Below are 22,586 nucleotides of genomic sequence, written 5' to 3' on the forward strand. Positions count from 1 at the left end.
TATATATATATATATTATTTTTTTAATTTTTTTTTTTTTACTAGATTTAGATGGCTCGAAGTGAAACTTTACAAAATTATTTATCAGGATGTATTGGTGTTGCTTTTTTCTGACTTATTTTTTTTATATCCTGCTGGTCATTTTGTAACGCCACCCCCCCTTTCTTTTCCCTCCTCCTGCCAGATGATCGACATGATGTATTTTGTCATCATCATGTTGGTAGTGCTCATGAGTTTTGGGGTGGCACGCCAGGCAATCCTCAATCCTAATGAGGACCCCTCCTGGATGTTGGCCAGAAACATCTTCTTCATGCCTTACTGGATGATCTATGGAGAGGTGTTTGCCGACCAGATAGATCGTAAGTTTTGGGTGTCTGCTACTGGATAAAATGTATTCTCTTGATTCTTGATAAGAAATGATCATCTTAATTAAATTTAAAATATAGGTCAGAGATTCCTTCTAAAATACACCTAAGGAAGGTCCCAAAATGCATCCCAAATATTATACAATCTCTTGAACTTTTTATATTTTTTCACAAAAAAAGCCACAAACTCGGAAAACAATCTTATCTGAAAGACCAACACAAAGTACTGGTTAGCTTTAAAGTGCAGTGGACATGAAGCATGAATTAGGTTAAAAATGTGAGAGTCATTAGTGGAGCAAAGTTATAGAATATTAGTGAAGAAGCAGCGGGATAAAGAACAAAGAACACGGCAGAGGTGTCAAGGATAAAAACTATGGAGAAATATAAAATGGCGTCAGGTTAAGACTAACCACAACTTAAGATAAATCATCTAAAAATATAAATATAATGACAGAACTGAGACATGGTATTCTTAGCAGACAGTCGAAGCAAGGAGAGGACTGTTACAGAAAAAGGAAAACTTTAACTGGAAAAATTACAGAGATCCAAATCTCTGATTCTGTTGAACAGCTTTTTGTCATGTTTTTCACAAATTATATAACAAATTAAAGGCTAAAAGAAAATGCTGGAATTAAATGAAGAATTCATGTTTGCTGTTTGCCACAAGCCATGTAGGGGAATCAGGCGACATTTGGATGAGGTTTCTCTGGCCAGATGAAACCAAAAGTTAACTTTAGGGCTAACATGGGATAAAAGTAGCAGATTATGCCTAACAGGTCGTCCTTATGATGCATGGTGGTGGTGGTGTCATGATGTGGTGATAATTTTTATTTTGATCAACAGTAAAGTTTGACAGCCTCAATGGGATAATGGACAAACTAAATATCTTGCAAGAAAATCTATTTGAGAAAAATGGTTTACCTCTTAAGGTATGCAAAGCTGGTAGAAACGTTGCTCAAAAACGGTCGATATTGCAGGATGGGGTTGTTGTTTTATGACTTAATTTTTATTACAATTTTTGCAAGATATATGCATACAAGCCCACATTTAGTCTGCTGCTCTTCACTTACGAAACACTTAAAGTAAGTTTAAAAGTATATGCATCAGGTTAAACTTACAAGTTAAGTGAGTTAAATATACAAACATAGCTATAGTTGGTAAATTAATAAGCAGCACAAATTAGGATAAATGACTGAAATAGAAATAAAATTAAAAACAATATGAATAAAAATAAATACATAAAAATAAGAGACATGTGTAAATCATATTTAAAAAAAGAGAATTTTACTGCTGATGTGGTTGTTTTGCAGACTATCAATGTGCAAACAACCCACACCTTTTAAATTTCTATTTTCAGAAACAATTAATTTTCTCATACCTCTAATTAATCCATTATTATGTATTGGTCTGTTACATAACCTGGCAAAAAGTTCATGGATGTTTTTGGATGTAGTGGCACAAAATTTGAAAAAGTTCATAATTTTTTAATGCACTATAAATAAGACAGATGGCATCATGCTTGAAGGGGTAATTCTTGACAAATCGTTGTTCATCATACAGGGAAACTATTGGTTGTCAAAATTCATCAGGAGTTTATTATGTCTGCATTGTTTTGTAACTGGTTAAAATTGTGACTTAATAAATTAAATAGAGACTGTTGGAAGTGTCTGTGAGAAAATGAGTGACTGCCTGTCTGTGTACTGTTCTGTTGTCTATTTGTATAGTACTGTAAATGAAGGTGTGTACAGAATGTTAGGAGTGGCCCAAAGAGAAGAGATCTGAAATAATGTTTCCATTCTTTGTTTCAGATATGCATAATAAGAAGGTACAGCACAGGCTGAATGAAAAACTCTGGCTGGTCGAAAATTACTTACGAACGCACGGAACCTGGCGTAGTAGTGGTCCAACCCACATTGCCCAGACCATTCTAAATTCCAGTAAATCTATACATATAGACCTCAGTTGAACTACATCTGCCTATCCCACCTCTCCTTCGTCATCCTCGCGTTACCAGCATGTCATTCAAAGCCCAACCACAGAGGCCACTTGAGAAAAAAAGTCTGCATGTGTTCTCTATCATGTTTTCTTGCTGTAAGGCTAAAGTTGCAACTGGTATGATACCTTAGGTCAGCTGCTAAACTAAGGGTTTTGAACAACAAGTCAAACAAAATCTGAGTTTGTGAGACATAAGTCTTTTCTTTAACAAATCTTGAAAGAGATGATGTAGTGGCTTGACCTAAGGCTATTAATTACCGTAAGCAACTTCACTCCCACTAGTTTTAGCAATGGTCGCTCAGGTTGCAGCAGCACTTTTTATATTTTTTCTCATCTTTTTAAGGTCTTTGTATCTTGTCAGCTGCTGCACTAAAAGAAATCATCAAGGATTTTAGATATCCTTGATGCCTCTTTCCTTGATTTTCTTATCATGGTTAACTATAATTTTTTTTATTTGGAGAAGTGACCATTTCGCATGAATTATATGATTTAAACAACAGTTCAGCTTCTCAATGAAGCAGTAGCACCACTGCTGAAATACTTCCCCAACTAAAGCCAGCATTTGTTTCAATGATCTCCAAACCTTGCTGAAAACATTAGATTACATTTGAATGAAACGCATGTACATACTGTACCAGGACATGTTCACCCTTCATCTTCTGTAATCTGTTTTTTCACGTGGTTCAGTTGTCAGAGTTTTTGTGTCCAAAATTTGTCGACGCTAAAAAAGAAATAAATTACTTCAGTTCTCTGTCTTTGGGCTACATTGTGTGAAGCAATTGAGCACCGAGAAATAATGAGCATGACCACCCTGAATCTCCGAGGCAAACAAACCAAGGACAAATGCTGAATGTTCCCTAGATCAGCCACAGCAACTGAACCATCATGGATGGAAAAACATACATTGTTTCCTAAATACATGTCAGATGGACATCAGAGCAAACAACCATTGTGGAATGAAGTTATGACTCTCACATGTGGCAATATATTTTAAACACACGTTTAAATATATTGAAAACACAGATAGGGTGAACACATGATAAATGTGTCGTTCTGTGAAATCTGTTTACTTTATTCCCATTTCCTTACATGAACCCCTGCCATTATAGTATTTGCTCTTTCCAATTCCTTCCCCAAAAAAGAAGCATGCCAATGAAGTATGCTTCTTGTTTGTTTGCAGAATATATATTTATTTATTTACTTTGTTAAATACTTAAGATCTGCTTGTCTTTTTATTTTGTTGTTTCCACTCATGAATGTTAGGGTATGATCTGTAATTATAATTTTTTATTTTTTTGCATCAGTCTTAACCTTTAATTTCATATGTATTCATTTTTGGTTTAAGTTATGCCTCTGCATGTATCTCTTATCAAACATGCATCCAGTATATCCATGACAATATGGATAGAAGAAAGTATGTTTTCTATGCTGTATCAAATTGCATGTTTTTTTTGTTGTTGTTGCACTCTGCAGCTCCCTGCGGGCAGAATATCACCACAGAGGATGGCGTGGTGGTGACCCTGCCGCCATGTAAGACTGGTGCTTGGATTGTACCTGCAATCATGGCTTGCTACCTGCTGGTCGCCAACATACTTCTTGTCAACCTACTCATTGCAGTGTTTAAGTATGTAAACTTTCTATTTTACCACGTAAGAATATAGATATCTCTTTAACTTTTACGCCTTTTGCCAGATTATAACCTCAAAATGGAACATAATTGTTATATATATATACTGAAACTGAGAGATGAGTTCCAAAGAGAATATGCATCTTGATTTCTGCCCAATCTAAATCAGATCTCATCCAGCAAATTGCCTTCAACCATTTCCTAAATAGGGCCCAAATATCTCAAGCTTTGAACATCTAAGCACTGTGTGATGTTTACTATCTGAATATGGATGAAGGATGTGGATGTAACAAGTGGGTTACAGGTTTACTGACAGGTGATGCAAGGAAGCATTAATCAGAGAATCAGAATCAGAGACCCCCTTTTAGTCTAAAGAGGCTAAATAGATCAACGGCCTGAGGTGGGAGAATCTGTATTGAGAGTCCAGGCGTAATTTCTTTTCAATTGAACATTATGTATGACTTTCTGCTTCTCCATTACATAAAAACCAGATTTAAGTGTATAAGAAATGTAATTATTCCTAAAAACAAATGCTATTTTTGATTGCAAGATGTAGTGGCCTGTGCTTTCTTCCAGTAACATATGTATTACAGTGCTAATGTATGAAATTACTATCTACTTTAGAGTTTCTTTCACGTCAAAGCACTTATAGCAATATTTTAGACAGTGATATTAAAATGTGTTTTTTTTTTTACAATATTTTGGAACTGCTATTTTGCTTTTGACTTTAAAAGTGATCCTTGTAAATCATTAGCACAATGTAATGCAGCTCCTGCTGAATTATAATGCTACTAATTCACTTTTTTATCAAAAATTGCACAACTATGATTGCTTTTGATGTGTACCTATTTATTTATGTGTGTTAAGAAATCATTGTCCCGTTCAAATACCAATCCGTCTCCAAGTTAAAACCTAAAATATCACATAGGGTAAGAGGAAACTAGTTAGTTTTTGTTTAGGAACAACCCTGCCATGAACTGGAATCTGCTAGAACACAAGCAGTACTGACCAACACAAACTGAATTTTATTTGCTGAGTAGTTGCTGACCATGTTAGATGCATATGCCCAAAAATGCCACACTTCAGTATGACGTTGTCATCTCCTTACATAGACGAGCTGAATCCCTCTTCAGGAGTGTTTCATGACCAGATGTTAGGATGCAATGGGAGAAAGTAGTTTAAAATTTAAATTACTTTATCACGAATCAAAAGCTAATCAGTTGCAAACTAGACACAATTTACAATTAATTATCTATAACATGTCTAAAATTTTCTGATGACTTAAAAATAGTCTGCTTTCACTCTAGCTTGCTAAGAGATATTTAATTCAGATGTTTAATTCTATAAAACTTGAATTAATTCCTAATTAAGCAAATTTGTTTTTGTTAAATTGGTATTTAACCTTAAAAAAAAAACAGTTTAACATATTAATATTTAGCCCAAATTACTCACCCAATGCTTCTCACCTTCACTTCAGATGTTGAAGCTCTTAGTTTATCTGCTAGTTACAATTAAATGCAGCAGCATTGATGAATGGAGTCTCTTTATTTGAGATTCACTGTTATCTGTAAATCTGTAATGGCTAAAATTTGTTTGTGCTTGATTGTTCACAGCAACACATTCTTTGAGGTAAAGTCCATCTCAAACCAGGTGTGGAAGTTCCAGCGTTACCAGCTTATCATGACCTTCCATGAGCGTCCGGTTCTTCCTCCACCCCTCATCATCTTCAGCCACATAACAATGGTCCTAAAGCATCTATGCTGCCGCTGGCGCAAAAATGATGATGACGAGAGGGACTATGGACTGAGTGAGTGGAAGACATTCATTATTTTAAATCTGAAAACAAGTGTTAAATGTTCTCATTTATAGACTTTGCTTTTAATCTACAGCTAAAACTTTTAAATAAATCCAGAACATTGAACACTGCAGGTCTTTTACTGACATAAAATGAATAACATTAACGTTTTTGTTATTCTTTTACTACCCAGAGCTTTTCATCACAGAGGATGAGCTGAAGAAAGTTCATGATTTTGAGGAGCAATGCATAGAGGAGTACTTCAGAGAGAAGGATGACAGATTCCACTCATCTAATGATGAAAGGATCAGAGTCACGTCTGAGAGGTCAGATAAGAACACAAGAATGAATGGGAATCTAAAGTGCCTTGCAAAAGTACATGTGTCTCTCGAACATTTTAACACATTTTGTTACATAAGGAAGTCCATAAGCCTTCAGATGATCCAAATTGCTGAGGACAGAGTTTTAAAGAAAATTAAAAAGAGAGATTATATTTTTCCTGTTTTAGCGATTTTTATTGGCTTCTTGTTAAATCCTCTTTCTCACATATTCATTCTGTAATAACTGAGCTCCATCTTATATCAGAGATCTGATAGTTCCTTATGTTTCTAACAGAGTATTTACTATCATGCAACTTTTCAATTTTTTTTTCATGGCCTCATAATCTTTTCTGTATGATCAATGAGCTCTAAACATGCCAATTAGAGAGACTAATCAATTCCCCAAATTAACCAAAACAATAGTAGAAATTTGTACATTTCGAAAACAAAAACTAAACAAGTCCTGCTTAAAGTTAATCAATTTTTTACATTTACACGAATTGTACGCCTAACATACCTACCAACCATTTCATCTTCATTCCCTTTTTAGAGTGGAGAACATGGCAATGCGATTGGAAGAGGTCAATGAGAGGGAGCACTTTATGAAAGCATCACTGCAGACTGTGGATATTCGTCTGGCCCAAATGGAGGAGCTAATTGGAAGAATTACCGTGGCTCTGGAGCGTGTTACGGGTGTTGAGCGTGTTGAGGTCACTAAAGCACGCTCCCGAACCTCATCTGATTGCACAGACTCAGCATATATACTTCGCCAGGCAGAGTGCCCGGAGTCTGCATACATCCTCCGCCAAAGCAGCTTTAACAGCACAGAGGGCAATGCTTACCGCCTACAGGAGGCACTGGAGGGAACAGCTGAGGGCTCCATGTCCCCTCCCTCTCCTACTGGCATGGCTGCTCGGACAAGAAGTCACTCTTTCTATCTTGGGGGTGGACGTGCTGTTGAACGCACAAGCGGGGCTGAGCGGGCTGAAAGATTCTTTAAAGAGCGCTCACTCAGTCTTCACAGGGCCAATAGCTCACAATCTGTGTCTTCAGCTGCCGCCACCAAGGAGTCTAAGCCCCTCCCACTGGCGACGCTGTCGGTTTCCCAGCAGCACCGTCCGTCATCATGCATTGATATTTATGTCTCAACATCTGAGGAGGTGGGTCCTGCAGAGGTCTTTCTTGATCCTCTCCGTGTGGTCCCACCCCTCCAGAGAGACCGTTCACTGCAGTCAGATATTATAGAGACGGTGCTGCCAGGAGGCCGTGACTACAGCAGCACTGCTACCAGCGGTTTGGGCGACAGGCACTCGGAGGGCGGCGCAGGCAGCAGTGGAACAACTGGAGCTATGTATGATGACAGCGCGGCTGCTGATTTGTCATTGTGCTCAGCAAACCTCTTACCAGACACCATCCTACCTCCTTGGGATATGGAGCCATCTCCACCTCCCTCAGCAGGGCTGCTCGAACGCTCCAAGAGCAGCCGCTACCTCTCCACTGCAGGCACAACATTCCTTGATGAGCCTCCTCTGGTCAAGTCCCACAGCCTCATGTTCACGTCACGAAGTTGTTACGGTGGACTGGGGGCAGGAGTTCAGGTGAAAGCCACAGAATACACCAGCATCACTGACTGTATCGACACCCGCTGTGTATCAGCTCCATACACTCCTGCAGAATGCTCACACTCACCAGGAGGATCCACCTCATTCACCTTTGATAAGCCGTTAGACATTAGTTCCTCTCATCCGGAGAGAGAAGCAGAGTTAAGTCACACAGAGTCTGATCCTGAGGACCCAGAGGACCTGATACCAACCTCCGATACTCCTCACATAACAGGCCTTGGCAGGCCCAGTGGGGCTCCTCTCTGCTCAAACCTCTCCAGGCTTGAGCGAGCAAATAGCTGCTCCTCAGATGACTCCCATCCTTCACTCACACTGGCTCCTCCGCATCGGAAGAGCCTGTCAGTGAGCGAAAGGATGGAGAGGGGACAGGGTTTGGGAGCAGACAGGGGACCTGGGCCTGGGGGGCGAGGTTTTGCGGGACACAGATACCCTTTCCTCAGGAGCAAGTCCGGAGCACGACCTGACACAGCCAAAACTGACAGCCTGTCCATAAGAAAGCTGGCTGCTCCATCAGCTTTCCGCAGCTTTGATAGACAAAACTACACGTGACAAGGGCGTATTGGGGCCCTTACGCATTGTTGGGGCTTGGGTGAAAACTGAAAAGGGCCAGAGTAACAGCAGGATGAAGTTGCCCATAGATACTGATGTTGAGCATACCTATACTGTGTTCCATTATTTTTTAGGTTTGGAAAAGTTTAATTATTATCTGATTAAAGGGCAGCTTTCTGCAACAGTAAGAATCAGAAGGTCTATGAATATCACTAAAAAGAAAGAGCTATGAATTTAGATTAGTTTATACCTCTTGTAGCAAAGTAAATTACAATGGGGTGCCATAAAAATGGAAGTTGTAATTGTCCTGTAGGTCTTCCACAAACTGAATTTACACAAAGCAGACATTGGCCACTGTTTTGCACCACATATCTCACCCTAGAAAAATAAAGTATACTGGTTTTTCTACCTGTTTTATGCGGTAGGCACTGTTCAATCTGAGAGGCAAAGAAAAAGGTGAAGAAAAAGACTGTCAACTTCTTTTTGATATTTTGTGTAAGCAATATTGCAGGAAATGTTCCATTTCAAAGCCTACTTTTACATATCCCAAAATCATTATTTAAACCAGAATGGTACCCAAACAAGACCAGGTTTAAAGACAAAAATTGCCAAAAATTCTCCCTCTTTCAAAATTCCTAGTAATCCACGATAAAAATCAGATCAAGTGCATCCATAAATTATGTAAGAAAATGGAATGGCAGGGGGATTGACAACCAAAAACACTAATTATAGCTAATTTGATACTAAGCAGAAAAAGTTAGTCTGTCTGAAACAGACTAGCTACATGTATTGTCAAGTGGTGGTTTTGATTCATTTTTCCACCTTGACTATCTTCAAATCTTTAGGGTTTTAGGTGGCCTTTTGTATCAACTGTTCCTTTTGCATAATTTTCAGTTTCCTTTATTTAATTAGATTATTGCTTTACTAAAAAGTGAACTTTGAACATGCTTCAAATCTCTTTTTCTTCAGCAGTGGAGTCTTGTTGATGTAACCATGTATTTTGACTGAGGGTTTTAAGCTCTTATTGGCTCTTTGACAGCTCCTCTGATATTTCTGCTCGGTAAGAAATCTTGTTAAAAGCATCTGGACATTGTGATTTCTGATTAATTTGTGTTCCTTTCAGTAAGAATATGGGCCAAATTGTTCTTTCAAAATGTTAACAATTAGAAGAAAGGTTTTGTTTTGTTGCATCAATGCCATCTATTAATGCAGAATCAGCTAATCCTTTTTCACATTTTGTTACATTTATGATTTAATTTGATTTGATTTGATTCTATATATACATTATTTGGCTTGGTACAGACATTTTTTTATGAATTGAACATAAATGGCCTCTTTTAGAAATATGTTAACATGATGATGAATACTTATTTTCCCTGCTGTATGCTTTCGTACATCTTGAATGTTGATATCCCTAATATTTCCTCACTTAAATTTTTCAAGATGCAGTTCACCGTAAATCCTTTCTTAATTCAAAATGTATGTATTTTTGATTAATTTTTAAAATGTATTATTTAGTTATTGTGTTGAAACAAAAGACTTTCGAAACTCCTAAAAGAAATTAAGCAGAAAAAGGAACAATCTCAGGCCATTTGCGTCCTTACCAAAACTATCAGTTAAATGCACAGGTAAAACATGTTTGTCTTTGGATTAAAGAAAAAGCTTGTAGATAGTAGTGAAGGGGCATCAGCCAATTTAAGTATAATCATCTAATATGTTATCTACTGTTTCAATCATTGGCCATAAATACAAGTGTATACTGTGAATTGACTTATGCGTAAAAGATTTTATGAGACTTTATCAACCCTTTTACCAAAACTGTAAAAAGGGAAGCTGCAAAAGCTGAGTACAGGAGGGAGATAAAATTACTATGATCAAGCCTTAGCTTGACAGATGAACCGGGTGTGTGAACCTTTCTTCTTTTGACTGTAACTTACACCAAAAATATCCACACTCCATAAATCATAGATCTGTTATTAAGCCATTCAACTGATTTTGGCCGTGGTATTATTACTCTATCTAGATACAAATAGATCCGTCCTTCATCCTTTCCAGTGTTTTGATTTGTTTATTCTTTTTTTTCATTAAAAATTCAAGCAAGCCACCTCAGAGAGACTAAAGGAAAGCAACTGGTTGATGATGATACACCCATACATAAACTATGTACAGATCACAAAGATTTACTTTGAAAAAGCACTTATTTGTGAAATTAGTTTTTGAATAAGCTTGAAAATAAGCTGTTGAGTATATGCACTTTTGGTGAGATTTAACAAAGGTGTTCATCCTAGATGACAAATGATGAAGAGAGCTGTTCGTCACATGATGGTAGCTCGATTTATGCTTTGACATTTCTAATGTTTATTTTTGTGGAAGAAGTAGGTGGGGAGAGAGATGCCTTTCTCTGATAGATTTGCAAAGACAATATATTGAGTTTGATGTTTCAAACGCTTTCTCTATTTCATTTTAACTTAATCATGTTGTATTTATTTTGAGAAAATGATTCTATTTATATCTATTTTCTTGCTCATTAGCCATGATTATAGGAAATGCCTGTTTGAATTACAAAATAATATTTATATGTTTTCAGTGATATTTTTGTCAAATTTTAAGTATTTTCTAATTAAGCTTTTAAATACAATAAAATATGACCACCTACATGCACTAAATGATGATGTAAAATATTTATTAAATATAGATTAGTCTCAAATACTGTACATTTCCATCATATTTAAAATATTTAAAGTAGTTTTTATTGTGTGATTTATCAAGCTACTTATGAAATTTTTCTAATGTTGATACGGCAATACACAGTTGCCAGCATACCAAACTTAGGGTGCCTTTTTGGCATGGATGGAGTATGTGGGCATTTATGTGATTCAAGAATCTGTGAAGTGTCTCATTTTTGTTTCCTTTTTCTCATATAGGGGTCAACTATCAATAATCATTTAACATATACTTTAGTTGTTCCCTTTCCCATCTATTGTACATAGTGGGGAGCTTGTTATTAACTAGAGATTGGATTATTGCTTGTATGAACATTTATTTGAATTAATTTCAAGACACCAAAAATCATAGATGTCTTTAGCACAGTGGCTTTGTGGATTACGAGAATAAAACAATCTGTTTGCATGTGACAACAGGACGTTATGTGAGCCTCTCTTCTTGGCTAGGGCTGCTTTTGCAGTAAGTCTTCTGTTTAGCTTCAGGGGACATGATTAATTTGTGTTTTGCAATCAAAATCTTCCAGACTGTTAAAGATCTCCAGTTTTTAATGCTGTAAAGCATTAGGTGACTGTGGTTAGTGCTTTCTTCTGCAAAACCAAATATCCCCAACCTTTAAAGAAAAGCTCAGCGAAATGTCCCTTCAATCTACAGGTGTGTCTTGATATTTTAGAATGTAACAAAATTGATAAACTGGTTCATTGTTAATTTAATTCAAACTGAGAAATGGATGTAATGTATAGCTTCATTACACATAAAGTAGTATCTTTCAAATATTTACTACTGTTACATATGACCTTAGCTTACATCTAATGAAATCCAGCGAATTTTCGCAATGCAATAACAGTAAAATGTTATGTAATGGCAATGTCAGGGTCTCCTCAATCATAAAACTCTAACAGTCTATGATGTCATCAGCAAAGAGATAAAGCCACAAAGGATAATTTCTAGAGAAACAGTTGTTATTTTGTTTCCCAGAGGACTGTATCTAAGCATGTTACTAACAAGCAGAGTTGAAGAAAAAAGTACAGTAAAATAAACATAAGTAACACGGTTGACTGCAGCCTTGACATGTTTGTGGAGAAAAGCCCAAACAAGAGTGAAAAGGGCTTCACAAATTATGGAGTGCAACTGGAGTCAGAGCTACATGAACCACCATATGTACCAGGATTTCAGCTGTCACATTCCTGGTGTAAGCACACTCCTGAAATACAGTTAGTATCAGAAGCATCTCACATGGACTAAGGAAAAGAAGGACTGAACAGCAGCTCAGTGGTCCAACTTCTTTTTTGCAATTAATTTGGAAATCAAGGTCAGATAAGCTGGAGGAAGAGTGTAGAGGCTCATTATGGTCCAGTCTGAAGTTCCCACAGTCATCTGCTAGGATTGTGCAAAATCACCCCAGATTAGTACAGAAATAGTTCTGCAGAACTTTCGCTTCCTCTTTTTGTCAACATTTTTTTTTAATAGATTGATTTCATATTCCATTGGGACTTTTTCATTCAAGCAAATGCTCCAATACCTCCTTCAAATAGGATGAAACAGGTATTACCCTCTTGGAAATGCCAGCACATGACCTAAACCCAATAGAGCTCACTGAGTATTGAAAAGCAGTAGATGAAAGACTCCCCATGTGTCTTGTGGATGTTTACATTTTTCAAGCACAGTTTTTCCTTCCTGTTACATTAGAACTATAAGCTTAGATACATCCCTCATTTACTTTGTTTAAAAAAGAAAAAAAACATTAAAACTTTTGTGGCTTAACCTCTTTGTGGAAGTGCAACTAGCTGTTTTGTGAGCAACTGTCAAGCTGACAGCCTGTCCTATATTTTTGTAGGGCCTGAGTAAATAAAAATGATTAATTTCCTAGAAAGTGGATTTAAAATTACATTCTGATTTACTGAGATGCACCGGTACTTGGTTAATCATCAACTGAAGGTTTGCAGTGGTGAGTAAAGATCATGAAAGAAAGACTATATGTCTGGCATTGATGTTTGACACATGCAAAAACGCAATTTCTTTTAGCTTCCTTGACAGATGTGCAGAATTGTGAAGATAAAAGGATGACCATAGGTCGGTGCTCAGGGACAATATTACCCCAGTGATGCAAGTTATTAAGTCTTTAATGAGTCACATCAGAATTAAAGAAGGAAGAGAAAGAAAAAGATTAGTTTGTTTAGAGCTGAAGGCGCCAATTACAATCACTGTGCTTAAATATATATATGTTTTGTCTTGGGAAAAAGCAATAGCCTATAAATGAATGTCTTCATACTGGCTCATCTTGCTCCCCCTCAGAAATATAAATTGCCGGCAGTAAAAACAAAATGGTCTTATTTTTTTGTTTTGTTTGTTTATTGAAACCAAACTCTCAAACCAAATGGAGATAGACTGAGATAGATTCATTCAACCTATTGTCTACCAAGCCATGACAGGCAGGGAATAAAGTTCTGTGTGAAAACAAATGGCTGTGCTTGACTTAGCTCCTCCCTTTTTAGGCAATGATATTACTTTGTGTGGTCTTTTTTCCCCACTGCAAAGAATATCAGACTTGTTCTTGGCATGTAGAAACAATGGGATGATCAATACATCGACATGTATGCTGTTGTGCAAGAAAATGTTAAAGCAGGAAATGTGAATGTGACTTGCTTGCGTGTGAAACCAGACATTTAGAATACACCATCAACAGGGAGGGATTCCAGAACAATAAAACCCACCAGAGATTATCAGTGTACAGTAATTTAAAGATATTTTCTTATGCTGAATCATACATTTTCAGTAAAAGACAAGCAAATGTCGATTATAACCTGTTAGTTTTTTTCATTTCCTTTCTATAGAATGTGGAGACTAGTAAGTTGAAGGAGAATTTCACACAGACATACCTCTGCAATAATTACTAATGTTAATCTAAAAGGGATCTATTGTATCCCACCTATTGGTCACACTTAACTTTCTGTTATTTAAATGCATGCAGTTCTTCCACTCAGCTTGTACACATATGACTTGTAACGTTAACAGCGAGTAAGTTGGAAGGAGATTATACAAAATAAAAGTAGAGTGTATTTGGATACAAATACAAAGCTGTACTCAGTGTGAATAGGATCCTGTCTGGCATGCATTGTTAAATAAACAGTTATATAGATTGGTATCTGTGTAGTGTGTATTTGTTTTATTTCTTTAAACTGTATTCAGCAAAAAGCTACTAAATACTGTGACGAACAAGTCCAAAATGTGTTCATGTTTGTGCATCTGCTGATTAACATGTTGGGTCAATTCAAACTTTCTAAGAGTATCTCATTGTTGGAATGACCTATCTTCAAGAATGTCAATGTGAGTGTTGAGGTCTCCTACAATAAACTGTCATAGTCCACACATAACCCAGATAATGGCCATTAAATAATTTAAAATGTTGATTAAGAACAGTCTGACAGTGATAAGAATGCACTGGGTTCAAGTCAAAAACCGTAAAGCACAGATTACTTCATTTACTCACTTTCTAAATGAGATCTACCTAAATCTTTGGGTCGCTCAGAGGATGGCCTGCCATCTCCCTGTCACTGTTGTAACTTTAAAGCGGAGCTTTTCCTGACTCATGTTGATGAAATGTTACCAGACACCTTTTATGGTAGTGGTCTGATCGAGTGGGCTTGCAGTGATTAGTATTTACAATGAAGTTTGCCATCAGATCTCTTACAGTCATTATAATCAGTGACTTTGCAAGCAGAAACGCCAGGAAGTAAAGGAGTGGGGCCTTGTGGGAGAACAGTGTAACATTACATAGTAATATTGGTAGTTTCTGTTTAAAAATGTATTTTTTAGATTTAGTTAAATGAAGCTTCGGCAAAAATTCAAGCCAATCATCTTTCAAGATCCCCTTCATTTAGCTTCTGGCCAAGCTTCCCTATTGCAAGCCTGTGAACTTTCCCCCACCCTTGCCCAAACTCCTCCCTCATTCTCAGACTATTCACAATCCCATTCTTCCTTTAGCTAACTCAATCCAATTTAATTCAGTTTATTTCTATAGCGCACAGCCAGCTACCATGTCAGAGGATGAAAGAGAGCACATACAGTTAGTCCCAGTAAGAACGACAGGAGTACTCTGACAAACAGACCAAGCTCCAAAGTCTATAAACAAAGGTGTTGATGGTAGCAGCACAACTGATATTTCTCTCCAGCATGGTGTCACATCAAAACAGGAACAGCCCAGATGAAGTTACTGTGGTGATAAAAAGCAGAGAGAGCATAAGTTTAGAGGACGAACTAACAAATACTGTAGAATGGGAGAATAGAGATAGAATGAAGCTGTATGATGAAAGTGGTCCCTATGTCCTCAAGCTGTCTAAGCCTATAGCAGCATAACTATAGAGATATCTCAGGATAACCTGAACCACTCTAACTATAAGCTTTATCAAAAAGGAAAGTTTTAAGCCTAGCCTTAAAAGTAGACATGGTGTCTGCCTCACAGACTAAAACTGGTAGTTGGTTCCACAGGAGAGGAGGCTGATAACTGAAAATTCAGCCTCCTATCATTATTTTAGAAATTCTAGGAACCACTAGTAAACCTGCATGTTAATAGTAAAGTGCTCTATTAGGAAGGTACAATCATGTCAGGGTATGGAGAGGTTTGTAGCTGGACATAAAATGCAGATGCGATGCATGGTGGGTTTCTTCTAGATGTAATGATGGAGGCAGTAGTAGTATAAATCCAAAATAATCAGGTCATGAACACAGGAACTATAACAGTGTACACAGGAGGTGACTGACAGGAACTGATGTGGACATGAAATAAAGACGATGATCCAGCAAAGACAAATTGCAGAGGAGGGGTAAATATACACTGCAGAGGAGACTAACAGGAAAAAAGGTTGGAGTAATGATCTGAGTGGGAACAGCTGTGCAGAGAAAGAACAAGAAAACCAATGGAAAGAAAGGTGACACTAGGGAGCAATGAAGAGTAAATGTGAAATATAACCTAACTGTAAACGGTGAATGGCAAAATAAAGATAGAGCAAAGACTAAGAAATGGTGAATAGGAGATAATCTGTGCAGTCAGTTCATCCAGATTATCATCCTGCCTTCAAATATTATTTCTATGTCTGAGCCGCTCAGACGCCCGTACACCATTCAACAGCAGCCTCTGGCCCGGTCGTCTCTTCGCGGTTCGGTGCGGCGGCTGGAAGGCGGTTTTCATGTACGTAATCCAAACTGCAGGCACCAGAATAATAAAATTGAACATGTTTTGCCAGCAAATTTCGGCATTTTAAGCTAATTTAGGCGTTAATAAACTGTTTCAGAGGAGTGGTCATAGTGATCTGCATCAGCAGCAATGTATCTCTCTCTCTCCCAGCTCCCTGATCAGCTTCTCTGATTGGATGATGTGGCACATCGAGCAGCAAAAGTAAAATTTTTCCAACTCCAGCAGCAGCTGCGTTTGCAGCACGTCACACGCGTCAGATGCTCAGAAGCTCACAACGCGCTGCTTCTGGAGTTGATGCTTTGCTGCGCCTTGATGCGCGTCAACCATTGACTATTTAAACTAGCTGCTCCTGCTGCCTCTGCTGCTTTAGGTATGAAAGTAGAATAACTTTGGAGCATGAGATAAATGTATCATTAACATGAAAAAACTGATATCTGTCAGATAACTAAGATATATATATATTTTTTTCTTCCACTACAGGTTCATTTTCCAGTTTTCTCTTGCAGTTGTTGCCAAAAAGTATAAAACACATTATACTTCAATAGTAAATAAATGTTATAGTTTATTGGATTACTTTCAGTAACACTACATGATGCACACAAATAGAAGACTGTAAATTGCACTGCCAGAGCAGCCTTGTATGTCTGATTGTTGGACTGTTTATTGCAGCACTAGATAGTGACAGAAAAAGAGGGCCCCAAAATTAGATTTTGCTAAGGGCCCAGTGGAGGCTTTGGCCGGCCCTGTTCCTTTCAACAATGAAATCTGCCATGTGTTGGGGTATAAATAAGGTGCGGTCATTTGACCTAGAATCAGGTGGGTTTAGGAGGAATTTTTAACACCATTACATTTGCAAAGAGACGTCCTAGTCCACAATTGCATAAGGGGCCAACCAGGTGTCAGTGACAGGGCCCCTAAGAGGTCAGGGGCCCCAACAGCAGTTCAGCATTGGACAGAGTATGCTTATTATGTAATATGGTTCAGCTACATAAAACGTGAGTTTTATTAACTGTATCATAAAACTTAATTGTGTACTTTAATTGCTCTGGGCATATCCCTCATGAACAGACAGGGAAATCCAGTTCTTCCGCTTGTGGGTGTGCTGATGCGGTCATGTGTGCATGTATGTGTGTACGCGTGTGTTGGTGGTAAAGGAGTGTGTTCACTGAAGGAAGCGAGGCCCGCAGTGCTGAGCTTGCTCTCACTGCCACACGTGGACATGGGAACATTTTGTACCGACATTCCGCACGTGTCGTCTCATTCTCTCCGTACTAAACCACGCGCGTGCGCCCCTACACACTCCAAAAAAAAAAAAGAAAAGAAAAAAACAACCTTATCTCTGCCACGACCGTGTCAACATGACGGTGTGACCCAGAAGTACGGCGCAATCCTGAACTCTTGCACTTTTGAAAGAGAACATAGTGGGGGAGTAAGGGAGAGAGGGAGGTGGGGGACTGCGGCAGCCGCAGAGGCACCTCCTCTTCCACTGAAATGTTTACAACCTCGCTGTAGGAGGATCAGGAGGTTCAACCGGATTTTATTTCTTGGAAATTTAGGGGTTCTGCCACTGAATCCAGAAAAAGAAGGGTGGGTGGGAGTATATGAATGATTCTGGGACAGCACAAGTTTTAGATGCACAAAAAGGGAACTTTGTGTCTCTGCAGTTCTCTTCAAATCCCTTTACTTGTACATTTTGTTCCTGCAGTACACGACTTATCCAAAAAAAGGAAGTGGTTCTTTTGAGTAAAATAAAACTAAAATGTGAATGTTTTTATTGATTGTAAATGTTATAATCAGAAAAAAAATAGACAAACTCTTACATTAATTGAATGTCTTCATCTCGTTTTGTAATGTTTCCAAGCATTGCTCAATCTCTGCACCCTGAAAACAAAAATATTTTCTTAGAACTTGGCTGTGTTAAACACCCACTGCAATGGACACCCCTTTTTTAAAGTGAAGGATTGGGAAATAGTGCTATTATTTCACGTTGGAGATACATGATGGGATTTTTTTTTTTTTTTTTTTGTTGGGAAGATCAGAGAATTGAAAAATAAAAGGTTTCTCATTATAGTGATTTAAAAAAAAAATCATAATCCTGGTGAGAACCAACATCTCCAAAGTAGTATAATTATTTCTTTCTAAACAAATTCAAGTCATTTTACTTGTAGTCAGAAATAGATTTTTTTCCCAGTTGTGCAGTAAGAAGACTTCATTACAATGTTTATGTTTCTCTTTTTATACTTTGCTTAATGAGTTTGCATCTGCAGTCAAGAGTTCAAGTGTGGCTTCAGGGACAACAGGGCAGGGGGTGTGTCACTGAGAGTGGAACAGCAGCTATTTTTGCCTAACGCCTAACAAACATTGCACATATGTCTGCCATGATATATATGTAGTCACCCAATGAAACTTTCACACCAACTTGTAAACAAACTGCCCGTCTTACTGATAATTATAATAAGTAGTCCAATTAACTGTTTTAATAAAAACAGGAGTGGGTCTTGTGTGCTTCATTTAAAACCCAGTTACACATAACCAATGTTCTCATTTCTACACCTAATCAATTTATACACTTCATAAAATGTGGTAACAGTGCCACTATGGTAATTAATTGGCACTTAGAAAATGTTGATGTCACCTGCACTATTTATAGGGTAAATATTGAGTAATGCAGAGAGCAGATATAGGCACAACTAAGTAAAGACAATGACTGATCATGTAGGCTACATGAACTAAAAGTGATTCAATTGTTAGGGAGGCAACATGCAGCAGTTCTGCTAAAAAAGGCTGCACTGTCCTGGTCATATTATATTTTTAGATTCATGTGCATAAAAATATTGTCATTTTCTATAGATTCACCCAATTTGTAGTTTTAATAATTTTACCCTGAGTATAAAACATAAAGCTCACTCACACCACAAACCTTATTCACACATATGTTTGTATATAAAGGTATCTATTTTTTTTTTTATGTTGCTTTTATTACAAAAAAAACAGTAATGGTGTAAATCAACCTGGAGCTGATGAAAATGCGCATTTTTTTTATTATTTGTTTAAGGGAGAAATGTCAATAAGTTTTAGCATATAGTATTAAATCCCTTTATTTCATTATCCCTTATTTTGTTTTATTGAAAAAACATTATTTCGGTATTATAGCAAAGTAAATACAATGTATTTACTCTAGTTTCAAGCTAAATTTAAACGCAAAAAAAAAAAAAAAAAAAAAAAAAAAACATATTTCCCAGCTATTTTTTTAAACACAAACGCAACATTAGGTCTGCCCTTAGCTAGAAGCCCTGCCTGTGATTGGTCACTTTCTCCGTCACTCAGACCGGAAAAAGGGCATGCGAGCCATGGTCGCTATCAGCCAATCGCAGCGCAGGTCTATTATGACACAGCGGTATTCCGCGAAATTGTTTCTTGGAGTTGAGAGAACTGGCTGTTGCTCGCTGTAAAATAGGACAAGTGGGCGCAGAAGTGGAGGCACACAGAACGGCAGGACAGGCGTCTGGCACATAAAGGCGAAAAGAACAAATAAGGAAAAAAAGGAGGAAGAACAGAGGAGCGCAACTGTTCTCTCTCCTGAGTCAGTGTTTATTTATCCGCCCAGCATCCCCTGGAAGAAACACTCTCTAAGGACGACACGTGTGGATCATTAGCCAAGGAGGACTGCGGTCTATATAATATTTTCTCCCCTATTTTTTTTCTATAGATATATATTTATATATATATACTCTGCAGCAACTTTGCACAGACTCTCTTCACTCCACCCAGATCCGCTCCAGTGATGTCGGAGGTTGATGCCGTGGACTGCGTCCCTACGCGTCCTCTGGAGAGAACAGAGGACGCCTTAAAAGATAACCAGGAAAATGGCACTTTACTAATGGTCGCGATGATATTATTGGACTTAAAGAAATGTGGTCCGACCCCTGTCTGCGGCGGAGGGAGCAGCGAGGCGGGAAGGCAGGAGAAAGAGAAGGAGGAGCGGGGGAGCAGCCGGGGGTGCCAAGCTGTCAAGGCGCCGCGGAACAAGGCGCCCGGCAGAACTGAGACCCCCGAGAAGAGGCACGGCTGCCCCTTTGCTGGCTGTGGGAAAATGTACGGAAAGTCGTCCCACCTCAAAGCCCACCTCAGGGTCCACACCGGTGAGCGACACGCCTACAAAAAAGGCTCGCTTCTGTAGACGCCCTGCGTCACTTCACTTTTACGCGCATGGGTTTCATCCACTCATTAAAAAAAGTCCCAGATTGTTATTTTCTATATCTGCCTTTGTGTGACATGTGAACTGTAGGAGCATATGGTACCGCAGGTTATATGACAGGTGGTTCGATGCGTTCAGGGTCAGATCATGCCTGCCACTGGCTGAGCAGGCTGGAAAGAGGCGTGCGTTAGATAAAGATGTCTTAATATGTTGTTGACACGCGCCTTCCTGTGAGAACATCGCGTTCTTCTCTTCGCTCCGCGTTTTGGGGGCGCAATAAATCGCACAGAAAGCAAGTTAACTCAAATCATTCTTCATTTGGGGGGGAATAGTTAAATTCCTAACTGTTAAAGTGGTCCTTATGTTATATTAGGCCAACACGCTGATCAATCCGACCCAGTTGTCACTGTATGTTCTTTGCTGGAGGTAACCGCCCCCCTCCCGCCCCCTGCACCACCGCTATCTCATCCATCATCCATCATCTCCGGCTCCACACCCCTCCGTCCGGTTGTAAACAAGAGCAGACATGTGGTTTGAGTCGAGCACGTGGAGGAAAAAGTGGGGTGTTGCCTTATGTGGTTTTATTGTCATCTAAATAGACAAGCTCTACATCTAGTAAAAGATGGTTACCATTCTCAAGAAAAAAAAACCCTTTTTTAACGTAGCTGCAGTGTTTAAAGGGGTCATAGAATGATTATATAGGGCAGGGGTCTTCAATGTTTTCCAGGTTAAGGATCCCCAAACTGATGTCGAGATTGAGTGGGAACCCCCTAATTATATATATTGTATGAAATTGTGTTATATCAAACTGGTCATATAGTCACTCTTATTACAAAAGTAATTTCACCCTTGGATCATTAAAGTATTTCTGATTCAGATTCCTGGTTGATGGGTCAGGTGTTGTGAATGAAATGGTGCCCAGCTTGAAAGATCTCCTGTGTGTTGCTGAATATGTGCATTGATGACTGAAAGACATCTTCTGCCTCCATTTATCTGTTTGCTGCAGATAAATTGAATTCATGTTAATGTGGATTTAAAGACATTTCAATTAGTGGGAAAAAAATAGCAGGGAAGGGGATATAAAAAAAAGTCTAATCAACCAAAACTTTCGTGACCCCCACGCAGTACCTCTGTGGACCCCCAAGGGGTAGCGGACCGCTGTTGAAGACCTCCGATATAGGTTATTTGCTGCTGGTCCTTAAGGTCTCTGAATAGGGTGTGTAATATTGGTTGGGCTGAAAATGGCATATTTGCTGCTCTTTTAGCCCTAATGCAAGCCTGGTTATAAGCTTTAGAATGAAATGACAGGTTTTCTTCCTTTTATGGTATGCTCATGAATATTTAGATGAGCTGTGCGCTGATTGGTTGGTTTACAATGAGTGAAGCTGCTGAGCAAAGATGCATCATAGCAACCAGTACTCACTCACTGAGTGTTGATATGGTAGTGTGACCAGACGTCCTTATTTTCCCGGACATGTCCTGCTTTTCATACCTGGAAAATTGTCTGGGGGGGGATTTCAAAATGGATTTTGGTAGAGTACAGTGCAACAGAACTGAGCTGTCAGCTCTGGGGGTGGTCCGGGAACCCCGGCGGACAGGGGCAGGGACCCAGCCGGGGACAGAGCAACCAAATCCGACCCGGTGAGGGTAGTCTGGACACCGGCGCCCCCACCCCCTTTCTTTTCCCCTTTCTCCATGCAGCTAGGAACACTGCATTTATGCCCATGGTTCTGGCTCATTTTCAATAGAGAAACTGCCTGCTTTTTAATTCTGGTATAAGTAAACCCAACTGTAGGCTAAACAGCTAAACTAGTGTCTTACATCAACCTCTATTCATGCTCTCGGGCCGTGAACCAGTGGGCTGATCTGTATGTCAATTTCGGGGCGTGACAAAAGTACAGGCCAGAACCAAATAAGGCAACATCCCCAAATTTACGTCCATTCGGGGCTTTGCTTGGATTCACCCGTTTTATGGTGGAAGTTTAAAATAGTGAGATTTGCAGTGAAAGGAGGCGTTGATGGGGTTTGAACTTCTCTGTACGTCCATTTCACCCACTGAACTATCATTATTCATCTATGACAATGTAAACTCGGTTTTGCATTCTATGATTCCTTTAAGTCTTGTGCAGTTCTAAATAGGGGGCCAACAGGGTCAAGGGGCTAGAGCTGGAGCAGGGGTTCTGTCAGATCAGAATATGCTG

The 22,586-nt window shown here is 38.7% G+C and overlaps 2 protein-coding genes across 7 annotated transcripts in view; both read left to right on the forward strand.

Annotated features, from left to right (window-relative positions):
* LOC107100450 (transient receptor potential cation channel subfamily M member 3-like) overlaps window positions 1-8,978 on the forward strand; it is a 185,399-nt gene extending 176,421 nt beyond the window's left edge. For 5 of the 6 annotated variants that reach the window (XM_015398925.1, XM_015398927.1, XM_015398929.1 and 2 more), the window contains 5 exons: window positions 184-358; window positions 3,833-3,983; window positions 5,600-5,793; window positions 5,975-6,107; window positions 6,652-8,978. In XM_015398925.1, the coding sequence (XP_015254411.1) occupies window positions 184-358; window positions 3,833-3,983; window positions 5,600-5,793; window positions 5,975-6,107; window positions 6,652-8,272 (2,274 nt within the window). In that variant the 3' untranslated portion in view covers window positions 8,273-8,978. Of the gene's footprint in view, window positions 1-183; window positions 359-2,172; window positions 2,302-3,832; window positions 3,984-5,599; window positions 5,794-5,974; window positions 6,108-6,651 lie in introns of all 6 variants that reach the window. The other variant, XM_015398924.1, reaches the window with a different exon arrangement.
* A 10,610-nt stretch (window positions 8,979-19,588) lies between these two features.
* klf9 (Kruppel-like factor 9) lies at window positions 19,589-20,966 on the forward strand. Its single transcript, XM_015398921.1, has one exon. The coding sequence runs from the start codon at window positions 19,972-19,974 to the stop codon at window positions 20,365-20,367; it is 396 nt and encodes a 131-aa protein (XP_015254407.1). The 5' UTR covers window positions 19,589-19,971; the 3' UTR covers window positions 20,368-20,966.
* Window positions 20,967-22,586: the final 1,620 nt, after the last annotated feature.

The sequence above is a fragment of the Cyprinodon variegatus genome, unplaced genomic scaffold, assembly GCF_000732505.1.
Source record: "Cyprinodon variegatus isolate N-32 unplaced genomic scaffold, C_variegatus-1.0 Scaffold973, whole genome shotgun sequence".
Classification (NCBI taxonomy): Eukaryota; Metazoa; Chordata; class Actinopteri; order Cyprinodontiformes; family Cyprinodontidae; genus Cyprinodon; species Cyprinodon variegatus.